This window comes from Cheilinus undulatus, linkage group 13 (assembly GCF_018320785.1).
Source record: "Cheilinus undulatus linkage group 13, ASM1832078v1, whole genome shotgun sequence".
NCBI lineage: Eukaryota > Metazoa > Chordata > Actinopteri > Labriformes > Labridae > Cheilinus > Cheilinus undulatus.
Window position 1 is genome coordinate 28,550,387 of NC_054877.1, and position 21,431 is coordinate 28,571,817.

Consider the following 21,431-nt stretch of genomic DNA (forward strand, 5'->3'; position numbering starts at 1 on the left):
ATTGCAAGGCAATGCATATTGATGTACTATACTCCCTTTAGGAGCACCTAAAAACACAGGCAGCAACTCTAACTCAGTTGATAACTTCAGTCATGGTGCAAATGTGTCTCACAAAAAAAAAAACAACAATCCATCAGAAACACAATTAAAGGAATCCCAGCAGGAGTCACCGTGCAACAAGCAACATCCAAACACTACTAAACACATATAAAACACATTGAAACTCTACCCACAAGTCTGGTTCTGAAACCACATTGTGCAGGGGTCTAGAATAGTTGACTCTTTACAGAGCTGAACTACCACTTTTAGTTCAGTTTCTGCTGTGTACAATGGCTGTTGTGGGAAGTGATGTGGAATTATTCTCTCACTGTGTGCTACTGTGTAGTCAGCAAAGGTGGATAAGTGCAAGAGTATAAATAATAAGTTACCATCCACCACTGCTTTTAAGCCATTTTGTTTATATTCTGATTCTCTTTGTAATCTTTTTGGGCCCATTCTGTGTGTTTTGTATACTTTATTGTTGTTTTCTCTATTTTTGGAGACTTTCTTTCATCTTTGTGGTCATTTATTGACTTCTACAGGTAATTTTGTATATGATTTGGTATTGGTAGATATGCTATCCTGAATTACCCCAGGGACAGCTCTGCTAAGATTTCTGCCTTGAAGGCAATGAAGGAATTGAGGTTTAAGACATCTATTCTTTCTCCTCTTTCAGCTCCATGTCCTCCATCAGGAGTGGTGTACAGCAGTAACAGCTCCTTTGTCACCATTTCATGGAACACCTCTGTGTTTGCCACCAAATACAAGGTGTTTGACAGCAGTGTTACACCAAATATCGAGCTATGCAGCACTTCAGGGCTGACCTGCTCTCTGGCAAACACCACTCACACTAACTTGGTGATCATAGCCTGCAATGAAGCCGGAGAAAGTGAACCAACAAGTGTCACTAATGGTGAGAACTGATGTTTCTGTGTGTATGCAAAGTGGGCTGTATATAACCAATTCTAAAATGAGTGGTAGACATGGTGCGTTGATTTTATTGAAAGAGGGCCCATTTTACTTATCTAAGCTTTTTCTCTTTAGTTGTGGCTCATGGACGCAGGAGGAGGGATCTCAGTGAACAAACAGGAGGGGATGGTAAGTTTGTCTTTGCAGCTGTTTTCATAGTAACAATGGAAACGTTTATGTTTAACCATGTGAATTATTTTAAAGTAAAGAACTATAATTTTAATAAATGGACAAGTCCTAAATGTTGGATGGTTTTCCTCCACAGGAGGGTTGTCAGCTCCCCTGCTGAATGTCCAACAAGTGATGTCAACAATATATTTCATCAAGTGGCATCAAGTAGACAATGCCTCCTATTACAGCCTGATAATCAGGAAGCTCAACAGCTCCAGCAAACCACAGGAGCTAACCGTGTACGGTGAGCAAATCGTTGTGGATGAACTGAGCCCAAACACGGCATACTGCTTCTCTGTATCAGCCCAGAACTCTGCCCTGAGTGGACCTGAGTCAGAGCCTGTGTGTGTTTACACAGAACAAGAGCTCAATATGTAAGACGTCAGCACACATCTCCCTTTAAAATGTGAGTGAAGTGGCAAAGTAACAGATTTTTCCTGGTTACACTTCTATGCCATTTTAAAATCTGGTAAATATGGAAATCATTGGTTGCAGACATTCACATTTCTGTCTGAGAGCTGCAGATATTTTCTATTTACCTAAGGAAAGATATGAATACATGCTTTTGATGTAATAAAATGTTTGCTTTGGGTTGAGGTTTTATGGTTTATCTTTGTTACTCAAATCTTTTTATATTCTATTCACTAATGTAAATTATATTTTAGTCATCTTAAAGGTAATATATCAGAATTTGCCATTTCAGGAGTATGTGCTTTTTTGTCATTTCTGAATATATATTTAATATGAAATATTATTTTCAGACTACATTCTAATAAAACTATCAAAAATATTGTTGGCCTCTTTTATTCCATCCTCTGATTTTCTTTATTAATGTGTTTGCTGGTCATGTTTGTGACATTTTCATTAAAGCAGCACTATGTTTTGTTTGTAAAAGTGTTTTATTAGAAAACAAATTGCAACAGAGCAATAACCCAGACACAACACAGGCTCGGTGTGTGTGGTAAAAAAAAAAACCACCCTTTGCAGACTGCCCTTTAGAGGATTAAAACATTCTCAAGTTGTCCACACACGATTGTGGATAGAAATGCTTTATACTAACCCATGTCTGCAACTACACCCAAATTTAAACTTTGACTTCTCTCTTTCACACTTTGAGGCATGAGAGGACAATTAAGAATCTTAAATATGAATAAAGTCCAGACATAAGCTTTACAGTAAAGTGTTGGGAAACTGTACTGACCACAAATAACAGGTAATCTCCATAAATTACGTTACATACTGTATATAGTTATGGCCCAACTCAGCAACTACTGCAAATCTGACGACATATCGTGTGTGGACAGCCTCCTAAACATTATGTACAAACCCACATCTTTCTGAGACAAAAGAACCATAGAAAATTAAAATGCCATTTTTTCACTTTTACATCAAAAGTGAAGACTAACAATGGTCTACAGGGGGTGAAAAAGGCAGAAAACATAAAGCAACATTACATTGGCCAGAGACGATTTCAAATGTCTGAAAAGCTGACATTCCTTCTCGACAGACCAGATGGCTGGGTTCAAAAAGAAAGAAACAAGATGTAGGAGAATATTGCTCCAGGGGGACATTTACTCAGTGCTATGACTCCTTCTGCGTTCAGTATGTCTACTATGGTCATTGCTGGACTCTCGCTGATGATGGCTTCGCTCTTTGCTACGACTTCGTTTGTGAGAACGCTGTTCTCCGTCTCTTTCCCTGTCTCGGTCGTGGCTGCGCTCTCTTTTCCTGCTCTTCTCCTCTCCCCCGCTCCTGTGCCTCCTCTCCCTGCTTCGACTCCGACTCGACCTCTTGGCCTTCCTCTCGTCTCGGTGTCTGTCCCTGTCGTCTTTGTGCCTCTTTTCATCAGTCTCTCCCCTGCTCTTTTTATCCCGGGACCTCTCCCTCTCAGAGCCTCTATCCTTGTGGTGCTCCCTGTCCTTCCTTCTGCTCCTGTCGTCCCCGCCATCTCTGTCTTTGTCTCTACGTTCGCTCCTTCGATCCCGGCTGCCACTGCGACTTCTCCTGCGTTCTCGTCGGTCTTGGTTTCTGTCAGCACTGCGAGACCGTCGCCTCTCCCTGTCCCCTCGGTCCCCTCTGTCCCTATCCCTGTCCCTTCCCTCTCTCTCTTTCCTCTGGCGGTCCCGCTCTCTCTCCAGCTCTTTGTCAAAGCTGGGTCCATGACGGTCCTTCTCATGATGGTGGCTCCGGCTCCTTGACCTTTTGGGAGACCTTCGGGGGCTCGGTGTCCGTCTGGGTGTCCTGTCAAGATGTGCATCTTTAAGTTAAAGCAATAACATTCTCTGTAGTCAGTCATGACAGCATAACAAATGAAAACTAGAGATTAAGTTTATTGAACAGTGACTTTTCCCCATTACTTTAAGTTGTCAACTTGAAACAATCAGTCTCTAAAGACATTTTACACCTTCAGTGCCATTTTTCTTCTTTTGTGAATACCTTTATTTCTTTATAGTATTTATTTCTCTGGACAGCTCTCTTTAAAGTCTCTTGGCTTTTTCCCAGAAGGGCTGTTCCTTTGTTCATTTGTAACCACAAAAGCTGGTAAGGCCTTTCCAAGTTCAAACCTTCTACTTTCTAAATATGTCCAACTATTCTGTGTTACCTTGAGCGGCGTCGTTCTCCTTGCCTTCCTGCCTCTGCATATGTGGCTTCTTCCTCCTGCGGCTCTTTCTGAGCCACCTTACGAGGCCTGGCTTTCATCTGCTGGTCTATAGCTTTCTGCACAGGCACGGGGATACGGGGGAACAGAGTGGAGAACCACTCCAGTTTGGTCAAGAAGGAGCGCAGCATCTCTCCAACTGTCATCACGCAACCACCCCCTGCCTTTACGTCAAGCTCCTAGAATGAACCAGGGGAGAAGATCAAAAGGAAGACTGAAGTTAGCACACAAAGCAGCATGTGGAGAAATCTGATCTCTGTCTTATTCTTACTTAAAATAAAAATACAAATTGTGATGACCAAATACTGAACCTTCACCTCTGTTCATCTAGCTTAATCTCTCACATCAATCAAATGTGTCTGGCATAACTTTGATAATGCTAAAAGAAGGAAACTAAACTATAAATATCACAAGAATTGTCTAATTTTAACTGGCAGTGCAACTCCTGTGGTCTGTGGTTACTATGTGGGCTTTAATAAGAATAAGCAAATGCAATTCGACTGTCAGACCCCTCACCCTTCTTCCGTCTGTTGACAACAAAGAGACCACACAATAAATGCTCAATTAAACAATTTAATTTAACTATTGTACTTGTCCCAGTACACTAGCATCAGGGGAGAATCAATGTATTGACTTAAGTATGCCTGACATACCCTCTTTAAGTTAATACTGCTGGACTTACTTCCAGTTGGCCTTGCTAACAAGTTAGTAACCTGTGAACTGGCTGTACGTCAGAGGGTCAAAACACAAACTAATCTACAGCTCCGTACATTTTGTTCATACTCTACACTTTACTTTCAGTACAAATGTGATGCACACTACCTCTCTAGCTCAGTGTTTCTCAAATAGTGTGGCAAGGTACACTGGTGAGCTTTGAGGAAGTCTAAGTGTGCTGTTGCACAACCATACACTATTACTTCAACTATACCACAAATTAAGGGCGCTTTCACTTCAGGCCCAGTTCTTTTGAACCACGCCACGGCGTGATTCCTCCCCCTTCCCACCGCTGGCTTGCTTTCACACTAGCAACATCGAACCGTGCCCAAGCCCACATGCATGTTTACTCAGCCTGAAACAGCAGGTGGCAGTATGCACGTAGCTGGTTTACAACCCCACCAAGGAGGAGAAAGAAGAAGAAGAAGCTACCATGGCAACCACACAGGTCACAACCTGAGCGAAGACTGTTTTTGTTTTGACCCAGCAAAAAGTCCATTATGCAGCCATGGATGATTTAAAATCGCTTTTTGGCATCACAGATGCCAGCAACTTTACTCTTTGTATCTGCACATCTACGTGCAGCTCAGAGGATTAAATGGGCTTGAGCTGCGCAGATACAGCGGTTTTTTTTGTTTTTTTTTTTTAAAGATTTATTTTTGGCCTTTTTTTGATAGGACAGTGGATAGAGTCGGAAACAGGGGAGAGAGCGGGGAAAGACATGCAGGAAATAGTGCCACGGGCCAGATTTGAACCCGGGTCGCCTGCGTATATGGCATGCGCCTTAACCACTCGACTACTGGCGCGCCAGATACAGCGGTTTTTGAGGTGACAGGAGACTTTAATTGCCTTTGCACCTCCTCTCACTGGCTCCAACTTGTGCTCATCTGTAAGGTGAGTCACAACAGACCATTTATTGACTGGATTTTGATGATTTCCATACTTTATTGAGGAAAAATGTGATCAAACTGCAGCACTGTGGAAAGAAGTTTAGCTTTTACGATGATATCATAAAGCTGATACGGCGCTCTGTCCTGTATCCGGGCACGGTTGCATTCACATCTCATCTGAACCGAGCCAGAGTCCACTTAAATTGCACCCGAGACCACCTCCCCAGTTGGGCCCAGGCGCGGTTCGTTCTCATTCACACTACCAAAACAAACCGGATTTTGTGCTCAAGTGCACTCGGATCCGGGACTGGGCTCCTAATGTGAAAGCACCCTTTGTTACTGTAGTATGTTTTAACGAAGCTATTGTGTATGGATATAGTGTGCCTTGGGTTTTGGCTTGATTTTAGGTGTGCCTTGGGCAAAGAAGGTTCAAAACTGCTGCTTCGCGTACAGTGGGTTGCAATGCGACTTCTTCTATGCTTCATACTTGAGCTGGCAGACTTTCAGGTCAAAGTCCAGCGCAGAAAATGAGCAGCATTCAAAAAACGCACTTATCCAGTTAGGGTCTGATTGAGGTCTTTAAATGCAAGAGTAAATAGATCTTGAACCACATTATCAAGGGGCTTTAGTCCAACTTAAAGAAATTTGATTTAACATGATTTCAGTGGATTTACATGATGATTTAAAAATGTACAAGTCCTGGTTAGTTAAACTAACATGCCGGTTTGACCTTTTGTAACTACATGTAAATGTACCAATGGCTACTTAAAAATTGAACCAGAAAAACAAAGAGACGGCCTTGGCTTTTTTCCTTAGTCTCACAAAGCACAATGAACTTTTAAGAGGCCTTTAGAAGCAAAAATAATTAACTACAGTAACTGCCCACAGGGAAAGCACAGACTGGAACAGGAGTTAAGTGAAGCACACCGGTTGAAGAGTTGCTAAATTTGAATGGTAAAGAACAGCTGCTTTGCACTCACACACACAAACCAACAGTGCTGAGATACATTTTCCAATTCACCTGCTGCACAATGGGCATCTGAAGAAAAAAACAGGGGAATTAACCAGTTGGGTATGATTATATATAATCAATTCAAATGCAAAAGAACATAAAGGAGGCCTGGTTGCACAGCATGGTATTAATTTTGTAAATATGTGGGTAAAAAATCTTTTTACTTCCAAAAGACATTTTTTAAAACATATTGTGTATGTCTTTTTGATTTTGTACCAATCACCAAACAGCTTTTAGTCTCCCAAGATCAACTGTGTGCAACAAGTCCTGGTAAAAGCAAAGGCATGCCTTGATATTACAGTGACTTAGAAAGATTTACTCAGCATCATATATGGTACTTACCCTGATATAAAAAAAAAAAACTGCAGCAGAGAAGTGATCAAGTAACCTAGCTACTCAGGTTTAGAGGACAAAACTTTGGGACAATTAAGCCAAATGAAGCCAAAGGTGAAAAATCAGCTATGAGCATCACGGGGGGGGGGGGGGCTACCACTTTTAGTACATGATATGTGGACCGTGTATTGTATAGAGGAAAAGAAGCATTAAATTATTACCCGTGGTGACATACCTCCTCATCATCCAGGAAGTCATCATACCAGTCTATCAAATCTGCTGGAGGCTGAGTATATCTATAGCAGAAAAGGAAAATAAAGTTTTTCTATTGGAAACATGACAAAATTTTGCTCAAATTCAAACTATGTACCGGTGCTACATTAAGCTCTTACTATTATAAATCATGAATTTATCTATCAGTGTTTCTCAATGTTATTAATTTGGCTGATTACTTCAAGGGATATTATGATTATTTGTAGTTGGGTTCTACAAGGTATTTGGCAACAGTAGTAGCATTTGCCTCCAATAAGTTCAGTGACAGCTGCCCCTTTAAGCATGATGTGTTTGGAGAAGTTAGGCTACAATTGAGCCAACAATGTTTTTTGGTCCATTATTAACCTTAAACCCCCTAAATAACACAAAGCAACTGTACCTGTCTGTATCACTTTGTAGCCTAACTTTCTTAAGTGTCCTGTCTGAAGGGTCAATTTACACTGAAATCAGTGGAGACTAATGCCACTACTAATGCAAAGTACCTTATACAACCTAACTTCAAAAATACTGAAGTATCCCTTTAAGCAAAAGGGCTAAAAATTAGAACAAAACATGGCTAATGATTCAAGCAAAAAAGTGAGGTAGAAAAATAAATACAAATGCTCCACCAAACTTTTCTTGCAAATACACAAAACATAAAGGGGCAATATATTGCCACTGACATAATGTAATTTATAAATATAAAAATTATCAAGGATCTTGCTTAAAATCACTTTTTTGTTTTCTGTATTAATTTTTTACCTGTGGCAATTAAGCAAATTTAATTATGGATTAACATAATCTGGAATTTGGGATCATCTACTACTAAATACATGTGAACATTTTTGGTATCAAAGTGTAACTCCTGTGTAGAGCAGTCAAAAACAAAATTCACAAAGAACCATACCTTATGTACATGAAGCCAAGGGCTCTGATATATGGAGAGTCTGTGTGGGTGATCAAACCCATCAGCTGTTTGCGGGTCAGCTTGAGAGTAAACAGTTTATAAAGAAGACAGAAAGCAGTGGACACAATACCACCAGTTCCAACTCCACGCACCTAAGTTGAAGAGGACAAATTCATTTTAATACATCAAATCATGACACATGATACCAAACAATCTACTGACCTTTTAAAGCAACTGACGAGTATTACTGTAAAGTGGCTGAACTATGAATGCGCCATGCAAGTTTGTCCTTCATGGAAATCACGTCGTTGTTTTTTTGTTTTTGTTAATGCATGACTGTAGCATTCGCCGAGATGAGGGCAGTATAAATAGGAGGGAATAGATAGGGAGTATAAAAAGCACGTACTTCCCACTTACCCCTCCGCACATTCCAGTCTGGCCCGCAGTCTTTCTACTCCCTTTCTCCCAGGGTTCAACGTGAGTCACCTGTAATAACAGAGATAATATTGTAAAAAAAAATAATGTAACGTGCAGATTGATACGTGACACTTCGACAAGCCTTCGTACACCACAAACAAGACAAGCAACGGACCACTAATCCATTGTCCCTGATTACGTAACGTTATGTCAGAGGCTTTAAGAGAAAGGCACTTCCATCGATGTTCCCCTATTGAAACACGGCTTAACTTTTAATGATGACATTGACGGAAACCAATCATTTATTATTTGGATTTCTTTTTCGCATTTACAATATCAAATCAATGCTCAACATCTTTTGGTCGTTTCCAAGTACACTATCACACTATTCGTTACCAATCATTATTACTGACAGTAGACTAAAAAACGACACCATGTTTAACTGAGCTCGATAGTTAATGTAAGGCAGCCAAGCTACAAGTTAAGTTTACTTAGCGTATAAAACGAATCAAAGAGAGCAATATCCTCTGGTCTGCTACTATACGCGGTTAAAATATTAAGCTTTGTAAATCTCTCTCTGAACATTAAGTCATACAAACTACGCGTATCTCTCCCTTTACTCATTATTTCCCGACTTTAGTACAACGATACCACAATAACGTTAGCTTGACTAGACGTTGGTTATGCAGCTAGCATGCGGTTTAGCATTTGCTAACGTTACCTTGAAGTAGATTTCGTCCACCACTTCGTGATAGGTCTTAAGTTCATAAAGCTGAACTTTGAAATACGGCGAAGACAGCACATTTGTAAGAATCATTGGGTTAAGGTTCATAGTCTTTTCGTTACCCCACAGGGGTAATACATTTCCATGTTTTCCTGATGCAGGCTTGCTAACGGCCTGTGTTGGTAGCTGGTTTCCGACGTTAGCCATGTTAGCTGAAGCCCACGCCAGTCGACTTAATTTATAGTTAGCGTGTGTCCAGTTACACCTCCATTCATAAAAGATAGAGACGTTTCGATCCTTAACAATCCTGTCCTCTGAACGGGATCCGAATTAGGGTCAAAGAGATGAAAATAACTTCCCGCCGTCGCTGTAGCTAAAGTGCTTGTAGCTTGGAGGAACGTTGGTGCTGCAGTGTGAACGGTCTCATGTGAAGTTACCATAGCTACAAGCTGGTGGTGTGTTCCGTTGTAAAAATAAAAGCATTTGTGCGCACGAACTATTGCAATGTAATGCAATACCTATATAGACAAATATTTTCATTTTATAATACAATAAATGTTAAACGCTTTATTTTGGTCCCAAATACATATATGAATAGCTTCTCAAATCAATAGAATGTGTTTAATTTACATTTGTTTGCCAGAACCGGAAGTAGAGCAAAGTTCTTGTATATGATTTTTTTCCGTGTCCGCAATCTCTCTAATCCTGGTCTAAACTCGCAATTCGTAGAATTTTTAGCTCTTCAATGACGTTTATTTCTAATCCTCCTCCAATTTTAAAAAAGATTTTACTTAACAGTGAATAGTAATATGCATAGTTTCACTTGTTTGGCTTTTGTGTAGGCTAATTGAAATTTTTGACTGATTTTCCTCCATACAATTAATTTATTTAGTGACAACAAAAATGTCTTACAAAAAGTGTCCTGGGGTTAATCAGATGGTACATGTTTTTCCAATGTTCATTCAGCTTAAGATAAAACAAAAAAAATATAGCTACAATCTTACACAACATATATTAAGTCCACCATGGAGTTACACAGCTCTTTTTCAATACACATTACATTAAAGAGTTGACTTCTTAAGTGACAGGAAACATACATTTTACTACTTTCAGCACATTTACAAAACTGGTTGTAAAAACAATTAAAAAACTAGTCATTTTGACTTTACAGATAACAGACATATGGACATGCTTACAATAAATAGATATCACACCAAATAGCAAAACACATGAACTCAAATCCTTAGTGGTATCTTAAACACCACCATCCTCCATGAAAAGAGGTGTTTAACTGTTATGAACATTGGTGCCAGGAAGCTTATATATTCCGCTCTCTCAGTTTCCTATCATAAATATATTGGACTTCATGGAACAGAAAAACTTCACCCTACCAGCCACTAATGGTGCAAGTAAAATGGTGAAACAAAATCACACATACAAAAGTAAAAACATCCTTTTTGAAAATTACAGAAAATGTCATGTAAAAGCTCACTAACATCAGTGAGCACTGTGTGTAGAATTACAGCAGTAACCACTGGTCCTACAAACAAGTGTCAGTACGCAGGTCAGTTCAGTCACTAAAATGCTCCAATAATGTGGCCTTCATCTCCACGTCTTGAACACTAGGTGGCTCCCCTAATCAACAAGATCTGGATGTCAGACACAGAGGGATTGTGTAAGAGAAACTGAATCCCCTGGAATATGGAGTGGGGCAGGAGCAAGTTCTGATGGCACCTCCAAAGTCTTTGCTCCCCCTGCCCGTGTCACTGTAATAAAGCACCCTTAATGGCAGACACATGCTTTCCAAAGGCTAGCGCTTGATCACCACCTGCTCAAAGGCTCCAGCTGCAACCCTGAAAGAGAAAGCCACAGTGTGTTACATGACAGGAAACGAAGGCAGTTATCAGATCGGACTAAGGAACATTCTTTTATGTGCGGGATATGGTACTGTGTCTTTACATGAAAATATATACACTTAAGAACAAAGTAATGCTATAACCAATCATGTGATAAATGGTGAGAGCTCTTATTAGGCTACATTTGGGAATATTTACAATTAAGTTAAATGTGTAGCAACTGCCTCTGTTGCACCAACAAAACAGTTAGATAAGTCAAACCAACCTCGTGTGCTGGCTTCCCAAGGCTGTACTCCCACCAGGACCAACAAACAGGCTGAGCCCCTCCTCTGCAGCAATGAACACATACACACACAATATAAATAAGAAAACAATTCCAACAACACTTGGGATAGAAATGTTAACTCTTTGTTAACAAAAAATAGTAAAATAATGAAAATCAAATGGGATGTTAGAGGGGAGATGGTGAAAAAACTGATTAAAACCACATAGACACAAATGTTTCACAACTGATACACATAGTAGTTTTTGCTGACATTATGTGAAACAGGCTATATGAAAGATGAGACTCATGCTTTACTAACACAAAAAAATGACTGTTCTCTACATTAAGTCTTGCATTACATGGATACGTAACACTGCAGTCACAATGTGTGCATAGCTATCAGTGAGGTTAAACTGCCCTTGTGGTATTCATAGAGCCGACATCTAACCTTGCATCTCTTATCCTTAATCAAACATCCCAAACTATCGAGGTAGATAAGCATGAAGGTTTCAAATTCTCTTCAGCTGTTTTAAAGGAGAATGAAAATGTTTTTGTATTGCAACACCACAAAGTAATTTGATCCCATGAGCAGGATAGCAGGCAACTTTCCAAGCTTGCCTTCACGAGCCCAGTAAGTTAGGGATTAGTTTCACACACCCTCTGCACTGGAGTCCAAGAAGCCATGGCTGAAATCCTGGCTCTGTAGGATTTTCTCTATTATGTCATCAGCATCCACCCTAGTCGCATCAACTCTCTTTAGCTGATTCTCCATGGAGTTCTGCTTTACTGGATGTCTAATAGAGAAAAAGAAATAGTGTGGAACATTACATATAGTTTTTTTCTGTTTTGACAAACTGTCAGTCAGTAAGAATATATGACAAAAATACATTGTGTGAATGCAGTGTGAACTTATTTTGATTAATATTACACATATGATGTGAAATACATAAAATATTCAGAATACCAGAAAGCATCAATTCAGATCCCCTGCTACGGTTACAACAATTTGATTTGCACTCCCCGAGTGACTATATTCATACCTTGGACCTTTAGCAGGAGTAGAGGGCTGTTCAGATGCATGTTGGCCTCCTGTAGACACTGGAGGAGTCACCCTGCTCTCCTTCTCTCCTCTCTCCCCCTGTGGATCACCAGGGTCCAGAATGCTGCCAATACCTGTGGAGGCTGATCCTCCAGATGCACTCCTCCGATGGCTCAGATCTGTTAAACTCGAGTGATTGGAGCTGTAACCTTCAGGACAGGATAGGAGACAAAGACGCTCTGAATTGTTGAACTGGTAGAGTAGAAATGCTGCGTTGTTTTAAAGAAACAAATGTGTTTTTGTGTGTTTCATACCTGATATTTTTGAATGCTGGCTTGCATAGCTGGGTGTTCTGGAGTGACCATACACAACTAGCTCCTCTGGGACAGAGACTGACTTTACTGGCGTCTCTAAATATGATAAATAAAACACAAAAAGCATAAGCAAAATATACAACAAATACATAGAAATAATCTTTCAGGGATTGTTAGCTAAAACAAAATAGATTCACCCACTCTTACTTTTAAATTCAGAACCAAGTGAAAAGCAAAAACCTTGTAAAGATTCAGTTATGTTGTGATTTACCTCCTAAGTAATAACGACACCTCATGAAAAGGAAAGGGATGATGCCGACCCTCATAAATGTCCCAGCTCTGGAGGGACCATTCTTCAATTACTCTAGGAGTATACTATGATTCACAATTATTGGCTGATCTTCAAGTCTGGCCCAAGGCTATATGTGATTCACAACTGACAGGTAGAGCCAAAGACTTGATTCAGGCACATATAATGGTGGGAAAACAAAGCATAATGAGAAGAAGGGGAAATTCAGATAAGCCCTCTTTATTGAAATGGTTCAAAGAGTTGGCAAAGATAGCCTCATTTTGATAAGTCTCTTTAGTTATAATGCTAAATAATGGTGAATGCCAATCAAGAAATGTCTTTTTGTTTGTTTCTGTATTTTTTAAATTATTTTTTTCTGTCTTAACTCTATGTATAATATGTATATGTAGGTATGTGTGTATGTACTATATGTAGATATTTTTGTTTGTATGTACAGTGCCTATAAAAAGTATTCGTACCCTTGGGTGTTTTACCCTTTATTGAATGTATGAATAAATCATGGTCAATATAATTTGTATTTTTTCATGAAAAAATACAAAAAACCTCAAACATATTTCTACAACATAATTCAAATAAAATAAAAATATGTAATGCAAATTAAGTGACTGCATAAATATTCACCCCCTTCAAGCCAGTATTTAGTAGATGCACCTTTGGCTGCAATCACAGCACTGAGTCTGGTCTCAATCAGGCTTGCACATCAGGACACTGCAATTTTACTTCATTCTTCTTTGCAAAACTGCTCAAGCTTTGTCAGGTCGCACTGGGATTGAGGTTAACAGCCATTTTCAAGTCCTTTCAGAATTCTCTATTGGATTGAGGTCTGGGCTTTGACTTGGCCACTCCAGAACATTAACTTTCATTTTTAAGCCATTTCTGTCTGCTGAGAAGCATCCCCACAGCATGATTCTGCCATCACTGTGCCTCCCAGTGGGGATGGTGATTGTTACCATAATCCCTTGAGACACATTTGCTGTACTCAGGTGGTCCTCTTTTCACTAACTGTGAGACTACTGGCCAACCAATACTGGCCACCAACTGGCTGGAACTCTGTTGAATTAGGTCAGTCATTTTAAAGGGGGTGAATATTTATGCAGTCACTTATTTTACATTACAAATTTTTATATAATTGGCATTACCTTGTAGAAACCTGTTTTTTTTTTATTTTATACAACATTTCTGCTACTGTAAGACAGTGCATTTAAAGGTTTATATTGTGTATTCGCATACCAGTGAGTGAATGGGTTATATGCAAGTCCCCTCCCTTTCTCTCCTCCAGGAGACACTCATTAGCCTGTGGGATCGCCAAGGTCATGGCTGTGGAAGGAGGACTGAAAAGAAAACAGTAGAAAGTGATGTTACTGAGAAGCAGGGTTTTTTCTATAGAGTGCTCAAGAAGAGGATATTATCTTTATCCATTTGCAAATATTTTTATATGCTGTTGATACAAACATAGATGTAGGAGGGGTACTTTGGAGTTTGCTGACATGTAACTATAGGATAGAAAATGGCAGTGTGGCAGGAAGAACTGTGCACTGAGACACAGGGAGTGACAAATATTTCCGAGAACAACTTCTGCCAACTAAATGAAAATTATTGCAGACAAATCATTGCAGAGTTCAATTAAATTTCATCAGCTGAGGATTGGTTTCTACTTATGAAGCTTTTGAAGGACTCTTTATTCATTTTCACACAGCATCATTAGTAATATGTGAAAAAAAATACACTGTTATTTTATGTGTTTTTCTCCTGTAGTCCTTAGATACATGCTGTGTATCTTATTAATGTATGTCATTCTTGTAAAGCACTTCTAGGTTCTGGATTTGATAGGTGCTACATAAAAAGATTCAAGATCTTAAGTATATTATAATTTCAGTAGATATTGTATAGTTTTATGTAGGCATACTTTACACACTCGTGTTTTAAACAAAACTGAATATTACATTCAAATGAGAATATAATGAGTGTATTCAAACAGTATGACCATAACTTCCGGCAGGCAGATATTAACAGAACTCAACTGCTGAGATGCAAAGTTAAAAAAAGAATTGAGGGCGGAGATGCAGACAAACAATAACAGACAGCAAGTGTTAAAGAAAAAAAAAAGAGCATCATCTTTGTTTCACGGTTGTAAATCCTCCACGCACTATGAGTAACATTGTGTGGGATGAATGACTGGGCTAGACTCGAGTTTACACTGTAGACATCTCCTAGGCAGCAGTGTGTGTATTATTACACCAGGAGGGAGTGGAACATGGAAGAATAAAGGGAAAGACTTGAAGAAAGATGGCTGTTTGCCCATGAATGAGGCCTCTGTAGAGTTAGATATTACATCACGACTTTAATGCCAAAGTGCAGATCACATAAGCTCTGTATCTGCTGCTGAGGTTGGTCAGATTAAAGTCAGGGTGGGGAGTTATTGACTCTCACATAAGAATGTGATGAGATCAAACATAAAAAAAAATACCTCTTCACTTTTAACCGAGTATGTGTCTGCTTTATTAGACTACAGGTTGCATTTTCAGTCAGTGACAAACAGGATGTGATGGAGACACTTTCCTCTGTGGTTAGGTGCAGACTTTTCTGCATGAGGTACACACTTCCTTTCAACCACAACCACAGCAACTTAAGAGATAAGTAAAGCAGTGGACATGTCAATGTTTCTTTACCTACAAGTTGAATTTATAGTGAAACTTTAAAGAGGACTAAGGGTAAAAGAAAAGATAAATAAAGGTAAAATGAGCTCTTACGTTTTAAAACAGGGGTCTCCGGACATAAGCTGAGTTGTGATGATGACCTGTTAGAGATAAAGGAAAAGGATGATTATGGGGTAATGAATCTGTGAAGTAGAAAAATACTTTCTACAAGAGTGTTGACTCACGGAGAGCAATCAAGTTTCAATTTCTGTTCTGATTTTGGTTTCAAACTATCATGAAAACAAGATAGTCAAGATTAAAAAGTCTTGTCATGGGTGGACCTATGACTTTTGCTGTATTTTGATCACAAGAATACACTGCCACTATCTCAAAAACATGCTAGAATTAGTTTAATTTATTTATCATTTACATATTTGTATGTATACGTGTTTCTTCATTTATTTATTTTCATTTATAGCTTGTTTTCCAAAGTATTTAGTGTTTAAAAGTGCTAAAATTAAAAAAATTCATGCGATGCGGATGTTGCTAAATCATTCTTGTTTTATATTCATGATCATAGTATCAAGCAATGTGATCATGATTAGGATATTTCGACAATCAAGCAGCTCCAGTGTTGGCTCATAAGAGTCTGCAGAGGTTTAGAACACTCTGTTACATGTAATAACATAGTCAATATGTGCCCCAGGAAGAATCCACATATTTAAAATTCATTCCCATGGTTTATGGCTCACAGGCTCACAGGCTCTGACATGCATTGCATCATCTATGTAGACATTCATCTTTTCCATTCTGTGCTTTCAACTGCACAGTGTGTCTACTTCTTTGGATAAACTCCAGAACTAGTGACGTTATTGTGTTCTTATTCATCGATGACTTAAAAGCATTGCAATTGTTCAAACATGTAAACATAAATCAGTGAAAGATTCTCTGAGACTCAGCTGAGCTTCATGTTAAAACATTACCACACCTTCAGAATCGAGTTGTCCTGTCTGGTGTTCTTGGTGTCGTATCCCTCCAGGAGACAGCGTCGTGTTGTACTGCCAGATCCAGCAAACTCAGACAGGTTCAAGTCAGCAAAGCCCAGCTGCACAAAGACATTAAATATTATGAAATCTGATCTATTTGGCTGTTTCTGATAAAATGTCACGATTTTCAAACATTTTTAATGAATGTTCTAAAATGTGTCACCCATGAACCTTTAACACTAGAAAAAAAATCCAACGGCCTTATTGTTAATCATCATTAAGTTTATTGTTTAACCTGCTGTTGGTTTTAAATGGCAGAGTTTTAAATCAGAAACCACAGCCAGAAACTAGAAATCAAACATTCTTTGAGAATGGGCTCACATAAAATAGACCCACACTGTCAAAGACCTACAGAAAAGTTCTAAAGTGCACTTGAAGGTTCACTGTTATCGTGTATATTTTTGATAAGATAGGTCTGGTGTGTTTACAGAACTTAACAAATCTACAGGCTTCTGAACAGAAGTCTTACCTTTGCAAAAGATTTTCCACCCTTCAACTCCTAAAATGACAAAAAAAACCCATACAATTAGTGTATATATTTCTTCTTTGTTTCATAGAATTATTCTTAAAACATGATACTGCTTGAGCAAAGCCTTTGCCTGTGTGATTACAAATGAACCATGCTGCTTTTATGTACATCAGATGTACCCAGCACATTTCAGCCAGCCATCTTCCACCAGACTGTGGAAGAATGCATACTATGCACTTTTCTAAAGTCAACCAATAGAGCTCAAAAACATGTTTACCTTGCGCACAGACACCCGGCACACACAGGGGTCTAGTACACCTGTCCCAGCATTGGCACTCATCTTACACATGAAGGAAAATCTTCTCTTCCAGTGAACACAGTTGGCTTGGACTTGCTCCCTGTGAGAGAAGCACAGAAAGAAAACTAGTCTGAAAAGTAAAGTAAAATACAAGGGCATAATGAATACCAGGAATGAGTATCGAAACCCAGTACAGACATGGTATCAGTATAACACATCCGATACTTATCAGACCGAATTCAGACACATATATTAATGCTTCATTTCGACACCCCACCACCCCAGTGCATCCCTCTACCACTACTAAAAGGAAAGAAATATGTTACACAATTTGAGCGGTTTACATACACTTACTTTATTTCAGCAAAACACGAGCATATTTTAATTGTTTTGCTGTAAAACTCATATATATTTTCTTTGCTCATGTCTGACAAAGTTACATCGACCAACAAATCTAATTTGTCATTGGTCTCTGACACAATACCTGTATGTAATTTTGGTGGGCCTCTAACATTAAGAAGTCACAGCTGTTTTCTTTCCTTATTCCATGTTTCAATAGCATTTTTACAGATATTTCTCTGGATCATTTATGATACCAAGGCACCATGCAGGCATCAGCACCGTAAAAAAAGTATCGATTTAGCATCGGTATCAAAAAAACCCACATGAGCTGAACGATTTGGGAAATAGTTAATTGCCATGTCTTTCTTCAATATTGTGATCTAACATTATTTTTTAAGATCCTCATCTTATGGTTTTCTTAACAAGCAAGCAATAAATACATCATTCTATATTGCAATGTACATTTTTTATAGATTAAACTAAGGTTAAAATTTTGGAAAAAATATGTGTGATTATTTTGACTAACTGCAAATTCAGTATGAAGTGCTGTATTGAAGGGAATGATGATTTCCTGTCTTTAAGACAACTATATGCAAAAACAAGGAAAGTAGGATTTTCTGTAAACTATTCTTAAAAAATTCACACTTCAGTGTTTACATGAAAAGAGGAGCACAACACCTCTGTTACAAAAATTGTATCAAAATAGTATTTTATCAATCATTTCATGTAAAAATTAAAAAATCTTGCACCTTCTGTGATTTGTAAATTGCAGTGGGACATATTGCAATTTAATATAAATTTCGATTAATTTCCCAGCCCTACACGACACCCAACCTTACGGAATACTGATCATCTAGCTATCAATCAAAGTCTACTTGATGTGAGCATGGGTTACCCTCATAGTGTGTGAGGCAGAGATGTCTATAGGGAAATGAAAAATGATGAAAGATTTAATTGTTCATTCTTTTATTTTTCCCAGTATAACTGAAGTATATACATTTTTATAGTTACTGATTTTCCTTTAGGCTTTGACCTACCTCATACAAAGCTCATGTATTAACCCTTCTCTTGCAAAATATGCAAATGACATAGTCAAATATTAATCTTTGTGTTTGATAAACACCTTAGCCTGCTATTTCAAAGTTGAGGTGAGTTATTATTAATGTTGACCTATCTGCTAAATCAGGATGCAAACTGTGCTTGTGGATTTTTGAAGGACACAGCACTTTGAGTTATATTAGCAAATCTGACTTCACATGGTATGCAGATTTTACAAAGTATATTGTACTGTTGAAATGTAGTAGCTATAAAGAGGTTTGAAGGGGTAGAAATAATTAAGTATTATAATGGATCATTAAGTAAATAATTGTTTTTAAAAGAACAACTGAGATAAATTATATGTGCCGTATATCATAAGATACTCTTTCATCATCTGCTTGTATTCATAGAGAGAGAGACAAGTTGTAGCTAAGTCAGTACCAGTGTAGGACTACAGTGTTTACAGAGTGCTTACAGGATCCCACAGTTACCATGGTAATGAGGGTTAGACATGAGCTGGTATGCTCCTGTGCGTTTTTTCCACTGTGACTCAATGCTGTAAGGCTGTTACTATAACAGGGGATAACTTAGTATGCAGTGGAAGAAAATAGTGTTTTGGTCAACTGTTCTGAAAAGAAACAATAAATATAGAGCCTGATCAACAAAAAAGTAGAAAAAAATGACAAAAGCCTGAGGATTTATTCATTGTTCATTGTCAAAATCTCGCCGATGCTTCTCATCAGTAAGTGTTGCTTAGCAGCAGTTTGGACCACGAGAAATAATTGTTCAACTATTGTTTTCATCTAAAAAAAATAACTTTTCTACTTGAACAAGCTAGTTTGATTTATTTAATTCCTATTAAATAAAGAGCTTTTCACCTTTTAGCTAGGTAGGACAAAAAATACAGCTCCCTGTTTAGTGAAATTTATCTGTACGCGAGTGTAAGTTTAACGTGGGTTAACCTAGCCGGAAGTTAGTTAACTATTTGTGGTCTAGCTAAACTTTAACTACACAGTAACAGTCAATGAAACACAGTTTCTGACCACAAAGCAACGGATAAGTGTCCAAAGAAACTCAGTGTGAAGTTTAATCTATATTTAGTGTTATTTCGCTTACTCAGACAACTAGAAAACTGTCGCTATTAATAGCAAAAAATCTTACCGAGACGACTCTTCAGCAAAGCCTCCATCCAGGAGTCTAACTTTACAAAATAAAACTCCGTTTACGAAGGGAATCGATGACAGCTCCTCCAGGTCAAAGTCTACTCTGAATTTAAATCTCTTCTTCTTGGTCAGAATGAACGACATGCTGCACCCTGAATGTGAGAGACCGTGGCACAACAAGCAGTGAGTGAAGTGCTAGAGCTGTCAGACAGCTGAACACTTTCCCTGCTCCAGGTCTCTGCTCTCAGCTGTTGCTGGTTGTCGCTCCTCCACTCTGCAGGCACGATTCAAAGTTCAAATCTCCTCCCTCTGACCAACACAATTCATGACGTCAGGGGTATCCCGTCATTTGATTGGACACTGTAGCCGCTAAATTCAGCAGGATACACTGATGGTATGATTGCCAATAACCTGAAATGTATCCAAAACGCCCACTAAAGAGAACTGTGCCTACCGTTTACTGCGTCACCAACAGAAGTTACTGTGAGTTAATGCTCTGTGATGATAGTTCCTGTGTACAAAAATGAAAAATAAAGGAAGCTGCCGTATGACAAAGAGAGGAAATGCTAAATAAGCACATGACAGCACAGAAATGTGTCACGACACGTATTAATGATTATCATATTGACTACTTAAATGCAGAACAGAACAGCCACTCGCGTGGGCACAAAGCATAAATGGATGAAAAAAGCCCTCCTAAAAATTAATCTTTAAATAAACAAGATCCTAACCAGATTTTTAACCACCCCACCCCCCAAGCAGCCGCTGAAAGGTTGTCCAGTTCATTTCAGTTCAACTTCAGTAAAAGTAGCGAGGTCAGATGCTTTTCTCGATCACAGCTTTTGAAGAAAGATATTTGGAAGTATTTCTTTTTAACTGACAAAGTCAAGTAACTCTAGACACCTCCCATATGAGTAACAATAACGATACTCAAAGAACATCTCAGTATCTTGGCATATGCTGTGGTGAGGTGTAACTTATAGAAATAGACAATATATACTCAGTGCAGATGTACCTTCAGTTCTGCCATTAACCATGACTTTTTAATTCATTTCATGAACTTTACAACATATTAATCATGTTTTTATGGATTTAGTATTTTTATATGTGTAGATCTAGCCTTTCTTGCAATAATTCTTGATATGAAGACACATTTGAAGAGCTTTGAACTCGGCATGGGTGTCCTGGGGTCCTCAAACTCTATTTTTGCTACTTACATACTTGTGCCTCCTTATTTACTTTATAAGTACTAAACTTAATTGTTTGAATTTTTTTCAGCAGAAAAAATGAGAACAACATGCCCTTAAATACCAGTAAAGTGTCTTTTCATGTGTTACATCATGTTAATGTTAAGTTATTAGTGATGTATTAACATGTAAGCTCTGCTCTCCTTCCTGCTGATGTATTTCCTTTCCAGTTGATCATGAGCCTCATAAGCACCTGACCAAGGACATGCACTATATAAACAAAAGTATCTGGCCATCTGGCCATGACACAAACAGGGACTGTAATGATATTGTATTCAAATACTGTACTTTAATAGGGAGTTGGTCCCCCTTTGCAGCAAT

At 38.6% G+C, this 21,431-nt stretch overlaps 2 protein-coding genes across 2 annotated transcripts; both read right to left on the bottom strand.

The window, feature by feature from the left end:
• Nucleotides 1-2,068: 2,068 nt before the first annotated feature.
• prpf38b (pre-mRNA processing factor 38B) lies at nt 2,069-9,500 on the bottom strand. Its single transcript, XM_041803679.1, has 6 exons — nt 9,085-9,500; nt 8,364-8,432; nt 7,947-8,098; nt 7,023-7,083; nt 3,782-4,017; nt 2,069-3,420 (listed from the first exon to the last, which is right to left on the bottom strand). The coding sequence occupies exons 1-6, from the start codon at nt 9,292-9,294 to the stop codon at nt 2,751-2,753; spliced, it is 1,398 nt and encodes a 465-aa protein (XP_041659613.1). The 5' UTR covers nt 9,295-9,500; the 3' UTR covers nt 2,069-2,750.
• Nucleotides 9,501-9,781: 281 nt separating this feature from the next.
• On the bottom strand, nt 9,782-20,257 carry LOC121519680 (protein FAM102B-like). Its single transcript, XM_041802495.1, has 11 exons — nt 19,862-20,257; nt 17,300-17,420; nt 17,023-17,052; nt 16,496-16,612; nt 15,622-15,668; nt 14,102-14,202; nt 12,562-12,657; nt 12,249-12,456; nt 11,866-12,002; nt 11,209-11,272; nt 9,782-10,940 (listed from the first exon to the last, which is right to left on the bottom strand). The coding sequence occupies exons 1-11, from the start codon at nt 20,005-20,007 to the stop codon at nt 10,898-10,900; spliced, it is 1,110 nt and encodes a 369-aa protein (XP_041658429.1). The 5' UTR covers nt 20,008-20,257; the 3' UTR covers nt 9,782-10,897.
• Between the last annotated feature and the right edge of the window lie 1,174 nt (nt 20,258-21,431).